The sequence below is a fragment of the Erpetoichthys calabaricus genome, chromosome 1 (genome assembly GCF_900747795.2).
Source record: "Erpetoichthys calabaricus chromosome 1, fErpCal1.3, whole genome shotgun sequence".
Taxonomy (NCBI): Eukaryota; Metazoa; Chordata; class Cladistia; order Polypteriformes; family Polypteridae; genus Erpetoichthys; species Erpetoichthys calabaricus.
Window position 1 is genome coordinate 342,059,315 of NC_041394.2, and position 23,147 is coordinate 342,082,461.

At 39.4% G+C, this 23,147-nt stretch overlaps 1 protein-coding gene across 2 annotated transcripts; it reads left to right on the forward strand.

Annotated features, from left to right (window-relative positions):
• Nucleotides 1-20,718, forward strand: LOC114664963 (E3 ubiquitin/ISG15 ligase TRIM25-like). 2 transcript variants are annotated; one of them, XM_051925674.1, is made up of 7 exons: nt 1-852; nt 7,813-7,908; nt 9,398-9,631; nt 9,722-9,881; nt 9,989-10,048; nt 19,836-20,218; nt 20,426-20,718. In XM_051925674.1, the coding sequence occupies exons 1-7, from the start codon at nt 265-267 to the stop codon at nt 20,624-20,626; spliced, it is 1,722 nt and encodes a 573-aa protein (XP_051781634.1). In that variant the 5' UTR covers nt 1-264; the 3' UTR covers nt 20,627-20,718. The 2 variants fall into 2 exon arrangements, with proteins under 2 accessions (XP_051781634.1, XP_051781636.1); XM_051925676.1 differs by having other exon boundaries at nt 8-852; nt 19,836-20,014.
• The last annotated feature ends 2,429 nt before the right edge of the window (nt 20,719-23,147 follow it).

The window sequence follows — 23,147 nt, forward strand, 5'->3', positions numbered from 1 at the left end:
GGGGGACGCGCGCAGCTTTATATGAACCAGAGCGAGCGAAAGCGCGTGCACATAAACGGCGGGAAGCAGGACGTATCGAGTGACGTCATCCAGAGCGACGAAAACAAATTTCGGCTCGCGCATCTCTTGGTTAAACTGGTAAAACCCAAAGACTCCGGAGGTCTGTAGTTATCCCTTTCCCAAAAGACGTTGCGTGACTGCTGCCATAGACATTGCGGGCTGTAGTTAGGCCCTTCTTCTGAAAATACAGTTTATGAATTCGCGATGGCCGCCTCTTATCATTACCTGTCTGCCGATCAGTACTCCTGTCCCGTGTGCTTGGAGGTCCTGAATGAGCCAGTCACTATACCATGTGGACACAGCTACTGTATGAAGTGTATTAATGACTACTGGAACATGTCGGATAACGAGGGGACTTATAAATGTCCTCAATGCAGACGATCTTTTAAAGACAGGCCAGAGCTGAACAGAAGCACCGTACTAACGGAACTGATCGGGAAACTAAAGGAGGTGAGAGCTGATCGGGGACCGTCTGAGAGTTACGCTGGATCTGACGAGGTGTCCTGTGATGTTTGTACGGGGAGAAAACGGAGAGCCATGAAGACCTGCCTGACCTGCGTGGCCTCCTACTGTGAGACACACCTCCGGCCGCACTTGGAGTCAGACGCCCTCAGAAGTCACAAACTAGAGGAGCCGACTGGAAATCTGGAAGAGAAACTCTGCACGAAACATCAGAAAGTTCTGGAAATCTTCTGTCGGACCGATAACACCTGCCTGTGCTTGCTTTGCGTGGCGACTGAACATAAGAGTCATGACACCGTGACACCTGATGAGGAAAGACCTAGGAGACAGGTGAGGAGAGGACTAGGAATGGGAAGGGTTAGCCGGGTACAGGAGCTGCGGTCAGGACTGTGAGGTGTCTATGTGTTCAACCAGGATTGGGTGGAGTTAGCGGTCCTGTCCCATATCTCTGACAGGGTCCCAATGTCTGAGTGACTCTTCCTCACTCATGTTGACTTTGTTACATAGTATACAGGCATACAGTGTATGTTTCATTGATTTTCTGACTCTAATTCAACCTTTTATGACAAAGTGTGTGTGTGGGCGGATGGGTGAGTGTATGGCTGTCCTGTGACAGGATGTTATGCCAACTGGGGCTGATTCCAGCATTATGCCTAAGGCTGCTGGAATAGCCTCTGCCACCCCATGATCCTGTTCGGAGTAAGCAAGTTCAAAAATATAACACTGAGTGATAATGTAAAGTGGTCAACGGCAAAGAAAAATGTTCCTCAACAGATTGGCTTTGGCTTACTTTTATTTTTCAGAATTTATATATATATATATATATATATATATAGATAGATAGATAGATAGATAGATATATAGATATATACTAGGAGGCTTTGCCTGCCAACCCCCGTGTTTGGTTTTCCGGATACACACTGTTAAGATTTTTTTTTTCTTTGAATTGTTGCTATTTCATTAGTTTCACTTTTATTTCAGAACATCTCTAAAAACAATATTTGTAATCTTGTGAATCCCAATATGCTGAATCTTTTTAATGAGGTCAGGATAGGTTTCTCTGTTTGGAATTTCAGCACAGACAAAACGATCTATATCATCAGCAGTTAATAATGTTTTTTTTTTTACAAAGTAAAAAAGTAAGTAGAGTTCTGCATTGGACTCCTGTCTGTAAAGTCATGTTATTTTCCTCTCACAGTTCCAAAAGTACATGTGGTTACCAAGGTGATACCCCAGCTTTTGTCTAGGTTTTTGTACAAGGGCTAGACAGAACGTTTTTGACTCCTGGGGTAAATGTAGCTTTTTAAATAAGCAGACAGATAAATATAACAGACACTAGCAAAGTAACCAATAAATGCATGTGCGGTAAACTCAGTTTTTGAAATTCTCAAGATTCTTTATCTGTCACATGCATAGTTATACAGGACAACATGCAGTGAAATGCATCCTGATCCGTTTATCAAAAACTGTGCAAAGTTAGAAGAATATTAGTTAGATTAACAAAAAGTCATAGATCGAAAGATAACAGTATAGTAGAACATAATAAATAAGTAAAATTATGTGAATAAAGTAGAATTAAGTGTTAAGGTGCAATAGTGTAGTAATTATTGTGCAAAACCAAAGTTAGATTGGTGCATAGTTAAATGAGGCAGTTTGTTTGTTTGCGCTACTGCGATCTGTACTTTCTTTTTTTATATATTCTAATTTTCCTACTTTCATATCCTTTAACTTTCTCCACATGTGTATAGCACCGTTTTTTTTTTTTTTTTTGAGCCTTTCTAATTTCACTGGTTTCATAGTCTCTAACCTGCTCTGCATGTGTTTAGTGCCAATGTTTGTAAACGTCTTTATGAAGTTCTACTTTGTCATTTTACTCATTGTCTTTTGATTCTGAGCCATACAGCACAATACATAGAACAGAATAAATCCTCAGTACAGTATAAAAATAAACATTAGATGATATCACATAATGTGATCTGGATTTGTTTTAAGTCCTGGAGACCTCATTCATCAAGTTGCCTCCCCCATTTTGCCATTCCACATCTGAAATAGCGCTAATCCGATGAAAGGACCCCTCATTCCCACGTCCCCATTCATCAGGGATGACTTTACCTTAGGCAGGCAATCTACAATTTAAAGAGATTATTTTCTTGGGAATTGTTACATATGCATTATTTTCACTTTTACTTTAAAAACTTTTGTAAAAACAATACTTGTCCTTTATTTTCGGCCACGTGCGTGGTTACATCTTTTTCTTTCCAGAAGTATGATGCTGCTCGTGTTGTGAAGGGTGTTGCGGCTGAACGTACGCTAAGAATATGCCTTTGGATCATTTGCTGTCTTTTTGCTGCTTGCTAGCTGCCTCTTCTGCCTGTCGCATGTCGTTGTTTTAAGAGCTGGGAACACATGATGATCTTCTGATGACGGCAGATACTGGTTCACCTTCACTACTTATCCTCCTTGACCTGACAGCTGCTTTTGACACAATAGACCATAACATCCTTCTTCACCGCCTACAATACACTATTGGACTCTCAGGAATTGTTCTAAATTGGTTTACATCATACCTGACTGGCAGAACTGAGCATGTCGCCCTTGGCAGCGCAAAGTCCCACACCCACAACGTCGCCTGTGGTGTTCCACAGGGCTCTGTGCTGGGCCCTATCCTTTTTACTATCTACATGCTCCCCCTTGGAACTGTCATTGGCAGACATGGTTTATCGTTCCATTGCTATGCCGATGACACTCAGCTTTACCTCAGGACTACTCCCACCTCCTCTACTGCTCCTCTGCCAACATCTACATTGTCTACCTGCCTGGAGGAGATAGAGGCTTGGATGAGGCTCAATTTTCTTCAGTTGAACAGATCCAAAACAGAAGCCATCTTAGTTGGTACATCACATCATCTTCGCTCTTCTACCATCACCAGTATTACTTTCTCTGGCCAAAATATTCCTCTTTCCACATCTGTTACTAATTTGGGTGTTAGAATGGACTCCCAACTTACTTTTGACACCCACATCAAATATCTCTGTAAGTCATCTTTTTACCATCTCAAGAACATCGCCAAACTCCGCCCATTACTCACCCTGGCAGATGCAGAGAAGCTCGTCCATGCCTTTGTCTCTTCCAGGCTGGATTACTGTAATGCACTCCTCATTGGGATTCCTGGCAAGAGTATCCAGAGACTCCAGTATATTCAGAACAGCGCTGCCAGGATCCTGATGAGGGTGCGAAAGTATGATCACATCACCCCAATCCTGAAAACCCTTCACTGGCTCCCTGTTTCATTCAGAATAGAGTACAAGGTCTCCCTTCTTACCCATCAGTGCATTTATGGACATGCCCCTCTTTATCTACAGGAACTCCTTACCCCCCATAACTCCTTACGTTCCCTCCGCTCTGTACTCACTAACACTCTTCAAGTCCCCAGAACTAAGCTCAGCAGCATGGGTGACAGGGCGTTTTCATCGGTGGCGCCGAGGCTGTGGAATGCCCTCCCTGATTACCTGAGAGCCCCACAGTCGACTGAGGCCTTTAAGCGAAACCTAAAAACTCATCTTTTTAGAAAGTCATTTTGTTAAAGTATTTTATAGACTCTTCTGTTCTTTTTTTTTATTTTATTATTCTATTTTTACTCTGTAGCACTTTGGGATTGCTAAAATATAAAGTGCAATATAAATAAAATTTATTATTATTATTATTATTATGATGCTTGCCTGCAAAAAGCAATCCAACAACTGCTAGCTTAGAGGTCTTTTGATTTGTTTTAAATGATGGCTCACTGCCTGGTCTCACGTGACGTTGTAAAAGCAATACCTGTCTTTTATTTCTGGCCCACGCCCATGCGTCTCATGTTTACGGTCCCCGCAAGACGCACCGTGGCAAGTCTCCTTGGTCTCGCAAGTCTTTACAATGTCTTTCGAGATTATCACATATCATAGACTATCAGGACAGGCGACAGGATTTCTTTTTATAATAGAGATATATATATATATATATTTGCAGCTGGAGATCCACAAAGGGAGAAAAAATAAATCACGTATCATATAGTAGTTTTTATTCCTGAGGTTTCAACCCCTGCCAGGGGTCTTCATCAGAGGATAATGCTTAGACTTACAAAAATCAAAGGCAATATATAGCAAAAAATTATGTAGGTGTCGAGGAACAATTTGCGCAAAGTCCTCTTTAATGCTAGAAACAAGAAATCGACAGCAGAAACATGAAACGCAGTTTATAGCATTCCATGCAGTTCTTGCTCTGCGGTATACATAGGACAAACTTCAAAAAGAATTGCAACACGTATACAGGAACATCGCAACGCCATCAAAAGAAAGGACTCCCTATCATTGATCTATACGCATACTAAATCAACAGGACATACATTTAACTGGGACAATGTACAAGTAAAATTCAAGGCCAGTGCTAAAAGTGCCAGAGAGCTGGCTGAATCCTGGTTATCAAATGAGAACGCCATCAACAGACACTTGGACATAAATCCAACATATGCTAACTTAAGAAGAACATATTCATAATAAACAAGACTTTATACCCAATACACATCCCCTCCCCCCACCCCGGTCCACACTGACTTATACACCTCCCCCAACTCCACGTAATTTTATTTAAATATTATTTTAATTATTGGTCTGTGATATTTTTCTATCTTTTCTGTCCTCTGATTGTTAATTTTTCAAAAGAACATTCACATTGACTGTGAAGGCCTTGGCCTGCTGAATCTCTTCTAATTACAGTAACATTTAAAATTACTCTGCTGGTAGTTTGACGTTCATCACATTGGCTTAACTTCTGTGTTTGCTTCTTGCAATCCAATATCAGCTGGGCAACCCTGTGCAGTTCTGTTTTTTTTTTTGTTTTTTTTAAATCTAATGTCACTGTAATGAAAAGATTTTTTATTTATGTGTGACTGTATAGAAGAGTATATTTTTAAACTTGATGATTTGCATATATTCAAAGAGAATCATAACCATGTATGAAAAAAAGCAGTACCTCTTAATGTACGTTAGTATAGCAAGGGTTACGTCACAAAAAGGCTTGTGCCTGTGTATTTTTTATTTTTCTTAGCAAGCTGGAAACCACCAATATTCCATGAGTCAAGGTCAAGTGTGTGGAGGGAATCTAACAAGCAGCCTAAACCCCCAGACCCCTTCTCCAGAGGACTAGAGATAATGGTGTCAGGAACTAGATGGGATCAAGGAGGGGAGGAGGCCGGCAAAGTGGCTCTGATGGATAAGATAGAGCGCCATGTTCTTTAGGCTGGGAAGTATTGGTGGGACTAGCTAGTGGTAAGACCAAGGCCACGTGAAATTGGAGTCAGATAGGAGTATCAAATGAATTTTGATAAGAGTTGTAATAAATAATTTAATTCCACCAGGGGGGGTAAACGTTAATATTTAACATTATACATAGTTATTGTCTGTTTTTTTCACCTGTATTATTATCATTCTTTAATTTAATATTATTTATTGTATCAGTATGCTGCTGCTGAAGAATGTGAATTTCCCATCGGGATTAATAAAGTATCTATCTATCTATCTATCTATCTATCTATCTATCTATCTATCTATCTATCTATCTATCTATCTATCTATCTATCTATCTATCTATCTATCTATCTATCTATCTATCTATCTATCTATCTATCTATCTATCTATCTATCTATCTATCTATCTATCTATCTATCTATCTATCTATCTATCTATCTATCTATCTAAATGTAAGCTCACTGAATTTGCAAATTGCTCATTTCATTTGATTTGAGTCTGTGCATACATCACACAATAAAAGCCTGATTCTGCTGCCTTCTTGAGAAAAATCTAGCTGCTGTGACCTCTGCCACAACAACTGGCAGAAACAAAACAAGAAAAGTACAACTGCACACCAGACCTAAATTAGTAAGGTGACTGATTTAAAAAAATGAAATTCAAACTTTAAAATATACATATAAATATCATCTATTTAAATACAATTTATGTCATGTAGAAATACTAACAATAGGGTGAAACATTTAACTCAAAATACATAATGCCAGTTATTAGAGTACTTTACTCCAAGGCTATACTGTATGAATTCATCCTTAAGGTTACATAATATCACCAGTCCATTGATTTTATATGTCCTCTTTGTCCACTATGAAGTCGGAACAACAGGCTTAAACCAAATGCATAATCTTGTTAGAAGGGTGGCTGACAACAAGCCTAAACAGTTAAACATTTAAATCAACATTATCTTTTCCTGTTACAAAATGCCTTTTTTGGCATGTTACAAAAGGGCCCGACTCATGTTGCAAATGTTCACCTAAAAGTTACAAATGTACCATTTTTAGGTCACAAAGAGTTGTGTCTGTCTGTCTATCTAGCTAGCTATCACACAATCTCTACTCTGTAACCCCAGCTTGACTGCTAACCCATGCTGATACTTGACAAATGTTCCTCAGTGCCAGGCTTGATGTCTACAAAGTGACCCTCGCACCACCATCTCTTATCATTCCATGTCTCTCGGCCTGCACACTAATAGACTTCCTGCTCTTGTCTTTAACAGATCCACTATATAGATATTTTACTGCACTTCTCCACAACTTCTGCCCCTCACCTCCATCATTATCTTCAATCTTTCCCCTTTTCATGACCAACTGTTTCATATCTACATTTGCTTTCTTTTTAATTTTCTTCTCCTACATTCCCTGTCACTTTTCAGTCAGACTTAAGATCTCAGATGTCAGTCCTTCCAGTCCCACTCTTGTAATCACAAATCACAATGGACTTTGCTGAACCTTTACCAATCCATCTCCCCTTCTTTCCTATGTCTTCGCACTTAACTTTCTCAATCCTTTTCTCTTCTTGTTTTCATTTTCTTCCTATTATCTGGTGTTTCTCGTGTCTTATGATGAAAATAGCTTAAATTGGGCTTTTTCTGTAAACCAAACTATCTCTTATTCACTTTTTCCTGATCTCTGATTTCTGCCCTAACTTTCAGACTTCCATCTTGTTTGTAACTCTAAATGCCAGATCACTCACTGAGGCCCTGGCTCTGATGTTCAGTTACCTCTTTCACTCTTCTTTCCCAGTCATCTACAATCTTCCTTCCAGTCCAGTCTTTCTGGTTTCTCACACATTCAGCTCCAAAATGCTCCACTTATGTCCACTTGGTCTCCTTTCTTTCCTCATTCTTTCTCTTCTTTTTTTTTTTCTTCTAATCATCTCTTCTGGTTTCTGTTTCCAACTCTGTCCACTCCTCACATGTCTCTCTCTCATTTTGTTTCCACACAGAATCAGTTGGAAGAGAGAAAGAGAAAAATAAAAAAGAAAATAGAAGAGAAAGAAAAGAAAATGAAGGAGATTATGGAGACCATAGAGAGGATTCAGGTGAGTCTTGTGTCCTGTTTGAGAAAGGAAGTCAATAATTATCCATACTCTATTTCTAAAATTTATTATAACTACAGTAGAGAACATAAAAACACACAATTTTTCAACAAAGTACCTAGTAGTTTCAGTGCACTTGGTCTAGTGCTCCACAAGTTTGCTTTTGGTTTGTCTCTCAGCCATGCATGAACGCTTATTTCACATGTCAGTCCATAAGAAATCAATGACCTCTTAAGGCATCTCTAAGTGGACCAAACTGGTGATCCATTTCATACACTGCTTTATACTTTCTGGTTCGAAGTGGTGAATCCATGGTTCATTTTCAGTGATGATTCTTTTCAAAAATACATTGCCTTTTAATACTGTAGCAGACCAATAAGCGTTGACAGGTGGTTAGATATCTCTACAAAAGGACAAAGGTCCAAGTCTTTAGAGTCCTGGTGCTTCCTGTCTTGCTATATGGTTGCGAGACATGGACACTATCCAGTGACCTGAGATGAAGACTGGACTCTTTTGGTATTGTGTCTCTTCAGAGAATACTTGGGTACCGCTGGTTTGACTTTGTGTTGCTCACGGAGTCCTGAATGAGGCACGTTACCTGCATTATAATGGAGCATGAGTTACGGCACTACGGCCATGTGGCACAATTCCCTGAGGGTGATCCGGTTCACAGGATCCTCATTGTTGAGGGCCCAAGCGGCTGGACTAGGCCAAGGGGATTCCCACGTAACACCTGGCTGCAGCAGATAGATCGTCATTTCCGGAGGGTGAGACTGGACTGCGTGTCTACCTGGGGGTTGGCAACCAGGATCCCAAGCTGTTTTGTTGTGTGTTGGGTGCAACAACGCGCTGTACCAGTGCATGTTCCCCAACCTAACCTGGCCTGACCTGGTGGTTAGATGATTGTACTTATGCTCCTCTGTGAGCTATTTCGGAACCTATCTTTCACAGACTATGTGAAAGTCAAGCTGTTGTGAATGACATCATATGAGTAATTTGCATATGACTTACTACCTCATTGATATTTACTTATAGGTTTGTCAGAATCGTGGTACGGACATGCTCATTGTTGTCATCTGTAGTGGACATGGCCGGGGATCCTGGTCTTTCTTCATTTTTAACTTGTTAAATCTATTTTTAAACTTCTCAGTCCATTCATAAACATTCCACTGTGGTAATGCATTGTCTCAATATTGTGCAGTTAGCCTTTTATGAATTTCAGCCCATTTGTACACCATCAGCCAATAAAAGGTGAATCACTGCTCTTCTTTGGTGGAAACAGAGAGTGGAGCAGCCGTGTTTACTCCTAGAAATGGACTGATCAAGGTAGAAACTCTACTACTGTGACCACAGACGCACCATGTTTCCACATGGGCTAGAGAAAACTGTTTAGCTAAACCAAACAAAATTATCACAAAATTACACATAATTATTGTGCTATCCTCAAAGTCTGAGCTCATGTGGCTGAAATGAATTTCCGTTTTGCAATCAGAGCACAGCAGCAAAAGAAGTTCAGGAACACGAGCAGATCTTAAAGTCTGTAATTCAGTCCATTGAAAAGCTGAGGTCACAGGTCGCTGAAGTGATTAGAGATTATGAGAGGACAGAGGTGAGAAAGGCTGAAGAGCTCATGAAGCAACTGGAGAAGGAGATCAAGGATTTGAAGATGAGCAATGCTGAGCTGGCCAGGCTTTCACAGACAAGTGACCACATCCACTTCCTAAAGGTGAGAGGGCCAACCTGAAGGACACCAGCAGGCTTGTGTGACAGAAATGTTGTCTATCATGTTCTCCTTTTCTCACCTCTTATCTTGTAGAAATTACCATCTGTTTTGGCCCCTCTTGGAGATGAAGGCATACCAGACTTCAGCATTAATGGAGATTTGCTTCCTAAGACTCTCAGGACAAGCCTGTCTGATCTGAAACAAAGACTGCAGGAGATCAGGGGCTTGGAGTTGGTAAAGACCAGTGAGGCTGGTGGGTTATGTCTCCTCAAGTGACCAGACAGACAATGAAGTAGAAGAAGAATGTCTTGGTTGTGACAAGTGCTACAGGCTCACGTTCTGCTTTTGTCTTTTTCTTAGGAGCTGATAGTTTAGCTCGCATCCAGCAGAATCAGAGGACCAGAAGTGAACGTTTGAAATGTAAGTCTACTCCTAGCTTTACTGAGTTTAAGTAAACAAAATAGACTATTTTCATGGTTTACTCTGAGTTAAGCGGAGTCCAGCAGCGTAAAAGTGTTTTTTGGAAAACACAGGCTCAATTTGGTCTAGTGGGAGAGTAAATGTCTTCCTTGTAGCTTTGAATAGAGTTCTTTGGGTCATGCTGTTACATACTAACCTATTATGTGGACTACTGGGTTCATTTAAAGCCACCCCACCATTGTGAAGAGCAGAAGAAGCAGTAAAGAACCTAGGCATATGTTACGTCAAGTGGTGTAGGCCAGAGATCCTCAATCACGTTCCTGGAGGGCCGCAGTGGCTGCAAGGTTTTTGCTCCAACCCAATTGCTTAATACGAAGCACTTATTGCTCAAGTAACACGTCTGCTTCACTTTAGTTGTCTCTCTCGTTAAGATTTTGAACCCTTATTGCTTATTTTAGTCTTAAACAGCTGTATTCTTGGTTTTTAATTGCTCCTAATTAGCAATAGCATGCAAATGACAAAAGAGAGCAGCACTTCTCCATTTAGCTTGTTACCATTTACATCTTTGTGTGTGTATTTATCATGCATTGTTGGGTTTAATTAAATACTTGGAAGGAAAGTGAAGAGAAAAAAGTGAAGGACTGAGAATTACTTCTCCATTTTAGCCTTCAAGTCATTTGGATGATATCCTTAGAGAGAGGAAGAAAATCTCAGATATGAGAATGACCTGACATAGCAGAGTTAAAGCACTAACAAGCCATGAAATTAAAATATTGACAAGAATTGCTTTCTAATTAAGCAACCAGGTTAGAACAAAAACCTGCAGCCACTGCAGCCCTCCAGGACTGTGATTGAGGACCCCTGGTGCAGGCAGTTGACTAAAGTAATGAACTTTAAACTTCTTGCCAGTGACGTTCTTTTTGATCCTGAGTGAGTCACTTCACCTGCTAGCGTTCACATTGTCCAAATTTGATAAAATGCAGCAAAATCTTCAATACTATGCAAAGGTCTTAGGCACTTGTAAAAAAAAAAAAAAAAAAAATGCTGTAAAGTGGGAACGTTTTAAAAACTAATTTATATGAACATTTTTATTATTCAATATACTTCCTAGAAAGTAATGTACACAGAAGAAAAGAAACAAAGGAGAATTTGATTTGCCCACACATAGCCAATTCTGTTTGGTCTGCTTTCATGTAGTTTCTGAAGGTCCTCACATTGTCGGTTTTTCACTGCAGAGTTTATCTTTCTTACTTGCTTCTGTTTCTCAAGTAATTCCAGACTGGCTCAGTGTTGAGCTTTGGGCTTCATGGAGGCCATACTTTCTGTTGCAGGATTCCATGTTCCACTTTTTGCTACAGATAGCCTGTAATTGTTTTGGCTATATGTTTGGGGTCATAGAGTTGTGACCGCTCAAATACCACCATGATGGTTTTGATTGAAAGACGAGAATCTACATCTAGTTCTCAGCAGTGAGGGGAACATAAATTTGGACCAAATGACAGAGTCCATTTTCTGAAACGCAGCCCTAAACCCACAGGGAACCTCCACCATGTTTCACTGCTGTCTGCACACAGTCATCAATGTACTATTCTTCAACCTTTCAGCGGCCAAACTGTCATCAGTTACAGCCAAAAATTTCAAATTTTTGAGTCGTTGGACCAGAGCACCTACTGCCATTTTTCATGCATAGGAAAGTCATTTGGCTTTATTTTCACCTTCACCTTGGAGGAATGGCCTTTTCTGATAAGACTTCTCTGGACTGTAGATGGATGTCTCTGAGGTTTGCATGCTGATAGCACTGCTGGACATCTTGCGATCTGAAAGAGAACTAAGCTTGATGGATTTCTTATTTGCTGCACTCTATGGCTGTCCACTGTATTTCAGCTCCTTAGCCTTGCCCATTTATTTATCCTCCTTTAGAAGAGCTTGAACAGCACATCTGGTAACACATGCCTGCTTGGGAAACACCTTAATGAACTAGGATAAGCACCTTCTATCTTGTTGCTATGCTCATGTTTTCCATGGTGTAAGATTTGCTACTGGGGCCTCATATTTATTTATTTTTTGTATGGATTTCCCTGTCCAGTTTTAATTCCCTCTGTACCACAGGTGTCGAACTCCGGTCCTCGAGGGCCGCAGTGGCTGCATGTTTTCATTCTAACCATCTTCTTCATTAGTACGCCGTTTTTACTGCTAATTAACTTCTTTTGCTTTAGTTTTAATTAACTTGACTCAGGCCCCTTAGTTGTCTCTTTTTCCTTAATTAGTAGCCAAACAATAATGAGACAAACAAGCCACCATATGACCAGCTCACCTGTGCCCATCACACAATATCTGAAAAAAGAAAGGTGAACTTCTCAGTAAGGTTGATCTCTCAGGTCACCAAAACATTTTGACGTTGTTCTTAGAAAAAACAGAAAAATCAACAAATTTGGAAATATCTGCTGTGGCAGAATGAGAGCAGCAACAAGCCATGGAATTAAATAACTGGTTTAATTAACAGCAGGAATCAGCTTCTTATTAAGAGACTGCTTGGAGTGAAATTGGTTGGAGTTTGAAATCCCAGTTTAGCTGGTCATCTGTTGGCTTGTTTCACGTCTCATTTCTGTTTGACTGCCATTTAATGAAGAAACAAATCAATTCAGAGGTCTGAATCCTTAAAAACAGGGCTATTGAAATGAAGGGAAAAAGAATTAATTAGCAGTGAAAATTGCTCACTGATTAGGAAAAGGGTTTGAATGAAAACCTGTAGCCACTTCGGCCCTCCAGGCCCGGAGTTCGACACCCCTGCTCTATACAGATGTTTCTGTGTCAGTTCGTCACTTTAGTTCAACTGCTTGGGGATGTCGTTGATAATTATCATTTAACAAAACATGCAGGAATAAATGGATTTCTGCAATTGAGAGACCATAAATGACACACTTCTAATACTTTTATTATTAATAATTATAATAATTCTTTACATTTATATAGCACTTTACTCACTACTCAAAATGCTTTAATGAGTGGGAAGCCACTTCACTAATCACTAATGGATAGCATCCACATGGATGATGCGACGGCAGCCATTTTTGTGCCAGTATGCTCACCACACATGAGCTATTAGGTGGTGAAGGGGTGAGAGATGAGTGGGGGGTCCAGAATGACAAGACCGTGGTGGGCCATTTAGCTTGGACATTGGGGTACACCCTGCTCTTTACAAAGGATACCCAGGGGTCTTTTATGACCACAGAGAGTCAGGAACTTGATTTTACATCTCATCCGAAGCTATCGTCATATTCAGCTATGCTGACACCGAGTACTTTCAGCCAACAAATTATTCAGCAGAATTGTGTCAAGAAATACGGGTGCTCCTTTATATCAACAGCACCTGTATAGTACCTCACTGGGACTTGAATTGTCATGTCAGACGTTTTCTTTCTGTTTAAACTTTCTTGCTTTCTAGTTATTGTGGTATATGTACAAAGCCATATTGAGTGTGTGTGTCTATCTATCTATCTATCTATCTATCTATCTATCTAAGATATATATATATATATATATATATATATATATATATATATATATATCGAGTTTCTGTTATAAAAAGCTAATTTCCCCCTGGGGACAAATAAAGTTCTTTCATAATATCTGAAGAAACACACACTCTGTCCACATCTACATAGGGAGAACATGCAAAATTCATACAGACACTGACCAGGTTAGCAATCAAATCTCACCTCATGATACTGTGTAATAATAATAAACAAAATGTATTGTTATGAAGCACCTTTTGAATGCTCAAAGTGCTTCACAAATAGTCAAAGGAATACAAAGAAATAAAAGCAAAGATGACATTAATATCACAGGATACAAGCGCTATATAAATGTAATGAATTATTATTATTATTATTATTAACTAACATCAAACATTAATAAATATTTGAAAGTCAAAGTTCTGAATTAGATTAAGAAACAAGCAGCACAAAAACAGAAGAAAGCCATGAACAAATAATGCAATTTTTGTACCATTACATGTAGGAATATACAGTGAATATTGATTTTACAATCACTCACAGTGATAAGGAACAATGAATAGGATAAAAGTGGATTTTGTTCTCACTTTTACAACCAAGTGCAGGGCAGCTTTGACCATTCTATGGTTGTTCATTTGCTGTTCTGTTTAGCTGTAACAATCCCAGCCGGGCCTCCACTCCGCTGCAATGTAAACAGACCAGAGAGAGTCGCCTCACTAAAACTGATGTCACTTTAGAGATGCAGAATCCTCAAGGATTTTTTCTTTTATTTTTGGCATGACATATCAAGATTGCAGTCTACTAGTGCTTTACCACTGATGAGCCGTTTGTTAAGCATGACAGTGTTAGACAGAGAAGGTTCACTGCGGGCAGATCCAATGGCAGTTTATTTTAATAGAGCAGATTTGGTTCATTGTTCTTGTTAAAATAACTCGAGATGGTGTCATTCAGTATTTAATAGTGTTGATGAGCTCCCCAGCACAGTATGTCACGATCCACTGTTAAAAGTTTTACAATACTGTGCCATTCGAAATAGAGTATATTAAGATCACTGCAGTTCTTCAATTTGCTGTTGATGAAGCTCTGTGACTCTTCACCCTCCACGTTGAAACATCAGTACTAATAACCTGATTAAAACTAAACATAAACTTGTAATGTCGGCTCGGTTGATTACATTGACTGCGTGCTACGCATCTGCTTAACCTATCACTGCAAACATATCGTGAATATACAAGCAACACCTGTGGGAAGTGAGGTTGAATGGCTGAAACTCCTACCTTCTTTGGCGTATCAAGTAGTGAGAAGTCAAACAAAATAACACCTTGCAATATGCAAACTTTCGAGGCAACTCAGGCCCCTTTTTCAGGCAAGATGTGAATCAAAAATTTACAAAATTTAAATCTTGCCTGTAGAAGGGGCTTGAGTTTCCTCGAAAGCTTGCATATTGTAATCTTTTTAGTTAGTCATTCAAAGGCATCATTTTGCTTGACTTCTCACTACATTCGTAATGGATAACACGGTACAACACCCTAGTACTATTGGCATATCAAGATAACATTTTTTTCCATTTTAAATACTGACTGAATCTGAAGCATAGGGGGTGGCTATTCAATCTTGACAAATCCTTCGTGGCTCTAATTTTCAAACTATTTAGCTGTGTCTTCTAAAGTAATGTGTGGCATGTTTTAGTTCTCATGCCTTTTCATTGAAGCTTAATGAAAGTTGCCTGCTATTCACTGACAACAGAACATGTGCTCCAGATGGTCAATTGTGGCCAATGAAATCCACAGAATAAGTCATTGGTGAGTGATGAGGCTTTGCTATTTGTTCTCGGTTCCGACTGATGGATGAAATGACCAATGGAATTCACAGATTCCAACATCAGTAGCCAGGGATACCTGCACACGCACACAACTCAATACTCATTCCAAACACATTTAGGACTGCACAGTTTTAAATAATATTTAATAAACTATGGGGGCCAAGCCCCCCTGGTGCCTTCGGCGCCCAACCCCCAGTTGCGCCCTGGTAGGCTGTCCCACTTGTGGCCAAAATCAGAAAATTCTAGAAATATTTAAAAGAAAAATTAATTATTGTTTAACACAGTAAAAAATCATGAAATAAGATTAAAATATTTACTCTCTTTATACTAATAACCCAATTGTGCTTTACACACTCAGAATATGGAACCAAATTAGAAAGCATTTTAAGATGGAAAATCTTTTATCAGTGGCACCTCTGCAAGAGAACCACCTCTTTCAACCTTCGCAAGTATATCCAGTTTTTAATACCTGGAAAAGTTTTGGGATTAAAATGCTCAGAGATCTTTATATAGACAACATATTTACATCTTTTGAACAATTACTTTCAAAATTCAACCTCCCAGCTACACATTTCTTTTACTATCTTCAAATTAGAAATTTTGTTAAACAGAAATTGCCCGATTTCCCCCACCTTGCACCCTCCACAATGCTGGAAAAAATACTGCTCAATTTCGAGGAAACAAACACTATTTCCGCAATATATAAAATTTTATTAGAGTCCCTACCTTTCAAAGATCCAAGAGGACATTGGGAAGAAGATCTCTTAATCAATATATCAGAAAAGGAGTGAAAGGTAGCAAAGCAGAGAATTCACTCGAGTTCTATATGCACAAAGCATAGAATTATTCAACTAAAAATTATATATCGAGCTCATCTGTCTCGCTTAAAACTGTCCAAAATGTTTCCAGGGCAGGATCCAACCTGCGAGCGCTGCAACCAAGCTCCTGCCTCACTGGGTCACATGTTCTGGGCCTGCACCAAATTAACATCATTTTGGACCAAAATTTTTAAGTGCCTCTCAGACAGCCTTGGGGTCACAATCCCTCCTAACCCACTAACAGCTGTGTTTGGTGTTCTTCCAGACAGACTTGAATTGGAGAAGGACAAGCAAACTGTGATTGCATTCACTACACTTTTGGCATGCAGACTTATTTTGTTAAATTGGAAGAATCTTAATTCTCCTCTTATAAGTCAGTGGGAAACCGATGTTTTTATATTATTTGAAATTGGAAAAAATCAAATTCTCAGTTAGAGGATCTGTACAAAATTTTTTTAAAACCTGGCAGGATTTAATCAATATTATTTTAGAATAAGAGAAATAACTATTTAACTCCCTTCTCCATCTCTTATTTACATAGATATTTACTTCTCCCTTTCTTTTGTTTAATGTTGCCTTATTAAAAAGCCTTAAGCAATTTTCCTTTAGCTAAGCTCTTCTTCTCAAGGGTGGGGTTGGATTTGTCTTCAAATTTGTTGGGTTATAAATTGATCTGTTTGTATGGAATGATTACAATGAAAATTAATAAAATTAAAATATAAAGAAAATATTTACTCTCGTACCGATTGGAGTATTCCCGTTAAACTGAGGTCCACTGTGCTCTCTGAGTATTTATAAGAGACTAAATAAACGATCCATTCATTTTAACTGATATTCGTATAGATAAAAAAAACTTTAAAAAAAAAAAAAATGACAGGAAAAATCAGGTGAAAACTAAAGTGGTATTTAATGGGTCATCGTAACTCGACCTTCAGCTAACTAAATCACCTAAATACAAACATTGGTGTTATGAATAGATCTTTTTTTTCTTTAATAGTTTGTTTCTGTGAAAGAAAGTTTACTCGATCAAAAATAATGTAATTTATTGAATTAAATTATTAAAATAAATTATTGAAATAATGATTTGTTGAAATTAAAAACCACGACTTTCTTGATATTTTAGTTTATAATTTAAAAACCGAATAAGATCTGAAAATCTAATAACATCACATTAAAGTCCAATAAATTCTGAAAAGACTGGTACCAAACATATATACAGTATGCAGGTTTTAAAATAAGCCCAATTTAAAGCGTGACTAAAAACGTGACATAAAAACATCACCTAAAATCGTTGCACTTTTAGGCTTAGGATTTTATATATAGAGAGAGTAGATAAACCGGCAGACTGCACCTCCTATCCTTAACTTAACATCTTTAAAATAGGGCCCTGAGGTTAAAATAGGTTTATCACCCAGGTCCCTGATGTTAAAATCTTGTATGTTTTTTTCTTTATTGTCTACCCCTCACTCCTATCCTTATCTTAACATCTTTAAAATGGGGGTCTGCTGGAGCCAATCCCAGCCAACACAGGGCGCAAGGCAGGAAACAAACCCTGGGCAGGGCACCAGCCCACCGCAGGGCACACCCACCCACACACCAAGCACACACTAGGGACAATTTAGAATCGCCAATGCACCTAACCTGCATGTCTTTGGACTGTGGGAGGAAATCTGAGCACCCGGAGGAAACCCACACAGACACGAGGAGAACAGCATAAAGACTAGTGAGGTGAAAATCAAAATAAAAATTACAAATACTAGTTTAGCTTTGGCTTTTTATTTTCTCAGTATCATTAGACATTTTGTCATTTCCATTTTAGTTTTAGCTAATGAATTATTTTTCTTTACATATTACTTTTCTTTAATGGAAATGACATTGCTTCCTTTCAGCTTGTTAAAAAATGAACAAAAATGAAAAAGGAATTTGAACAGTGGTTGGGTTAACCTTTGGTAAATTAGATAAGACATATTTACACATGCGGTGGGCTGGCGCCCTGCCCAGGGATTTGTTCCTGCCTTGCCCCCTGTGCTGGCTGTGATTGGCTCTAGCAGACCCCCGTGACCCTGTTTTAGGATATGGCGGGTTGGACAATGACTGACTGACATATTTACACAGTACACCCATTTTCACTTTACATATACATGCGATTTTATCCCATTAACGCAAATGCTAAGAAGTAAGAAGCCTGTGTAAAATAAAAGTATGCATATAAATACTTAAGTGAACTTTTTTTTTTTTTAAATTCAAGGTGTTCTTCAACACCTCTATCACTCATGTGAAAAAAGTAATTCCCTCCATTGTTTCAAAGCTTGATTGTGGCTGTTGCTGCTAAACACTTCCTATAATTGGATTTCAGTCTTTCACGTCGCTGTGGAAGAATCTTAGCCCACCCTTCTTTGCAGACATTCTTTAATTCAGGCACCTTGGTAGGTCTGTGAGTGTAAAATGTTTATTTCAGCATCTCTTCTGGAGTCAAGTCAGGACCTTGACTAGTTGTCACCTATCACAAAATATACCAGCTAACCTCTTATGATGTTTCCTTATTTAGGGGTAGGAAGAAACGTCTAAACCAGCTGTATAACTGTTACCTTTAGCCTCCTACCTGTCTCGCTCTCTGTTCTCTATCCTGTGTATTCAAGACTAGTAAAACTGCAGCTGTGTTTATTGCCACAAATTTTAATTCAGTTTACCGCCAAGAAAGGTGGAGCTTCACAATAGCATCCTCAAGCGCCCTTAAGGGACTGCAGCTAGATAAGGAATGAACAATCTAGCACTTCTTGACGCCAGTAATAATTAGACAAAGAATACTGTTGTAAAATTAAGTCTCAGACATGGCTAAATGTGTGTGAGGCGTCCTAAAAGGACCCTAAAGGCAGGGCAACAACCTAACCTTACCTACCCAAGGAGACTCACTCCAAATCCAGCTAGTCTCACAACTGCTAGCTGCAGGCTTCTGGCCTAACAGGTCCCAAATATAATGACATAGTAAAATAACACAATGTCCCACTATACTGCAAAAGCCACACAAAAGGGAGGACAGTGGTAAGTCCCTGGCTGGTAGACAGAAGGTCAAACAAAGAATCTTTATAAATTGTAGGTTTGTCAACAAAAACATAGGAAAATAAAGATAAAAGTATTAAAAGAGGCAATAAAGACTTGCCTAAAAGTACAATCAGTAGCAAACAAGTCCAACGACGCAATTCATAAATCCTTAAACTGAAGCAAGATAGTCAGCAAAACCAGAAAAATCCAAATAAAACAGCAAGTCTCACAAACGCTTCTGATCTCCTGATCTGTGCTTACTCTGCTCTGGTCTTAAATAACCAGAATGTGGTTTCATGAGTGGTGACATCACAGAGGGGTCCCACTTGTGGGGTCTCTACCCACAAAACACTAGGAATAGAGGCACATTGAAAAGGATAATACCTAATTTATACACATCACTGAAAATATGAAAAATCATTCAAAGACAACAAAAACACAATAACAATAAAACATAAATTTAAAGTGATACATAACATAGCTCTCCCTCTAAGGGGTTTTCAAGTCACCCTATCTACAACAAAAACGCATTCAACAAACAACCAATAGTGTGTACAAACTGTAAATAGTAACATAAGTTTATCTTTCAGCTAGGGCATCCAGATATGAAAACTCGGGCCTGGCACAGCAGACGAGGCGAGAAGACTTGAACTCGGCACGACAGTCTATAAGGCGAGAAGACTCGGGCCCAACACAACATCAGATGAGGCGACAAAATCTGGGCCTGGGAGAGCAGATAAGGCGACAAAATCTGGGCCTGGCAGAGCAAGTGAGGCAAGAAAAGTTGAACTCAGCACGACGGTCTGTAAGGCCAGAAAACTTCAGCCTACCAGAGCAGATGAGGCGAGAAAATCTGGGCCCGGCAGAACAAGTGAGGCAAGAAGAGTTGAACTCAGCACGACGGTCTGTAAGGCCAGAAAACTTCAGCCTACCAGAGCAGATGAGGCGAGAAAATCTGGGCCCGGCAGAGCAAGTGAGGCAAGAAAAGTTGAACTCAGCACAACGGTCTGTAAGGCCAGAAAACTTCAGCCTACCAGAGCAGATGAGGCGAGAAAATCTGGGCCCGGCAGAGCAAGTGAGGCAAGAAAAGTTGAACTCAGCACAACGGTCTGTAAGGCCAGAAAACTTCAGCCTACCAGAGCAGATGAGGCGAGAAGACTCGGGCCCAATACAATATCAGATGAGGCGAGAAAATCTGGGCCCGGCAGAGCAAGTGAGGCAAGAAGAGTTGAACTCAGCACGACGGTCTATAAGACGAGAAAACTTGGGCCCGGCAAGACAGAAGATAAGGCAAGAAGACCTTGCACTGGCACTATGGCAGATGAGTCCAGAAGACATGGACCTGGCAAATGGAGACTCTCTATCACTCATAAAGTTATAGAAACTGCAAATAATGAAAAACTTTACTATGGAATGACCCCAAATTATTTTCATATCTAATTAAACTTTTCATTAAAACTATTAACCCCCAATGCTTGCATTGATGCCTGAAGTTGATTCCTTTCCTCCACTTTCTATGCTTCACATTGAAAATTTTGGATTTTGTATTGGTGTGTCCACATACTCTTTTAATCTTACGAGCACATTATTCCAAAAGGCTTGGGGATCATCCAGGTTGTTTCTTAACCAATATGAGACAAGAACTGGTTTTAGTCTTCGATAGCAGATGCTTATATGAGTTGCATTTTTCCTTAGTCTCTTATCATGGAGTCATGAATAATGAACTTAGCTGAGGATAGAGAGGCCTGCAGTTCTTTGAATATTATTCTGTCATCATCTGTGACATCTTGAAATAGTCATCACTGTTATTTTGGCAGGCAACTTTTCCTGGGAAAATGCACCACTGTTTGAGATGGTTTTTTTTTCCATTTGGAGATAATGACACACTGTGGTGCTCTGGAGTTCCAGTACTTTAAGAATGGCTTCTTAAACCTTTCCTGACTCATACGTTTCAACAACTTCTTCTGAAATTCTTCTCGAAATTTCCTTTGATTGAAGAAATGTGTTCTTGTAGGAACCTTGTGGTGACCACTTCACCTGCATTGGTAAGAGGCAATATATGGTGAGGTTTAGATTGATGGCTGGATCCAATCAGGTCTGGTCGTGTTCAGTCTTCTGGTCAGCTGTTTGAGTGAGTAAATATATGGGCAGTTACCTCTTTACACATGGAATGCAGGTGTTAGATATCTTTATTACTTCAATATAGTAAGTAGCAATGTAGCAATAGAGTTAAATCATTATTCTGGTTCTCTTCAACTAGGTATTCATTTTGTCTAAAGATCTGTAGCCATTGTTTGTGACAAATATACAAGAATAGAGAATAGCAGGAAGGTGTCAGAAACTTTTTCAAACCATTGAAAAATTAACATCTTCGGTACTATGGGTTAAGGTGGTCACTGGGACGAAAAACCTGATGTTCAGAGCACCTGAAAAAGGGGTGTCCAAATCGGGTCAAAAAAGACCCAGAAGGCACAGCAATGGGCCAGAATTTGAAGACATTGTGAGGTTTAATCATTACGACGTCACATTAATGAGAAATGCGGGAGGATTTAGAGGTCACCGCCCCTGTCTTCTGATGGCTCAACAACATACACAGCTTGTGCAATGGCAAAGAGAAACATGAAACACACAGGACCAGGTTATGAAAAAGCATCACATGTAAGAATGAAGAACTGGTTATTGAACCACATCATAGAAAGACAACAGCCACATGTTTAGATCTGTGATATTTTCTGCTCTTGCCTTGCTATCCTAAATTAATTTCTTCACACAAATTAAATTCTTACCTTTTTCAAATGAATAAGTTCTTGTCTTGGCGCCACATTTCAGGTTATGTGAAAACAGGCAAACTGTTTACCTTTAATTTGCAGCAACCATGTGTGAGGCTGAGCTACGGAAGAGTCATTGTGATTTTTATACAACTGTTTGTATTTATTTCAACTTTGTTTCATTTTACGATCCTCCATTGCAAATAATTACATGTTCAATGTTGTGTGTTGGTTTTCTGTGACCGTGAACTTGATTGCTTACCTGTGCCCCCTCATGTTTGTTAGAGCGACCCAACCAGCATTGGTCTTATAGCAGCGTGTTTCTTGCAGTGTTTTTTTGTGTAGTCCTACACTTATGCACTTTCAGGTGTATTTGTTATGGTGGGCCTTATTTTTATTGTAATCATGCATTGGCTCAGCCCCTAAAAATCAAGGGTCAACCTGGTAACTTTTCCTTGACACTGAAACTGCTTTTTGGTCAAGTTATTTATGTTTTGTAGGTTTTTGAGGCACTGGTAGATGAAACACAGATGTCAAAAAGTCCTGTTTGCAATGTCTTCTTCCTCCCCTTCATCTTTTCCCAGTTCTATGTGGGGTTGATGTGATTGATCAGCTTTTTCCAAACAGCTCAGTCCTGATAATGACGATAATGACTGGGAGGTATTAAAAAATTTGGGGCCTAAACCGAAAATCCAGCTGATCTTTCGTCAAAACCAGAAACTTCTTCTTTCTTCTTCCTCTTCCTCATTTCCCACCTCTGTGTGGGGTTGACATATGCTTGATCAACCTTCTCCGAGCAGTTTGGTCCTGCAGCTCCTCCTCAGTGAAGCCATTTCCCTTCAGATCTTCTTTAATTTTATCTGTCCACCTCAGCTTTGGCCTCCCTCGTTTTCTCTTTCCTTGTATTTCCATTCCCATCACTCTTTTGCCCACATCTTCATTGTCTCTCCTCATTACATGTCCATACCACTTCAATCTACTTTCCTGTACTTTCTTAGGTAACTCTTCTACTTGTGTTTAACTCTGATTGTCTCATTTCTATCCTTTTTTTGTGTAACTCCACACATCCATCTCCACATTCTCATTTCTGCCACATCCAACGTCTTCTTCTGTGCTTACTTTACCACCCACGTC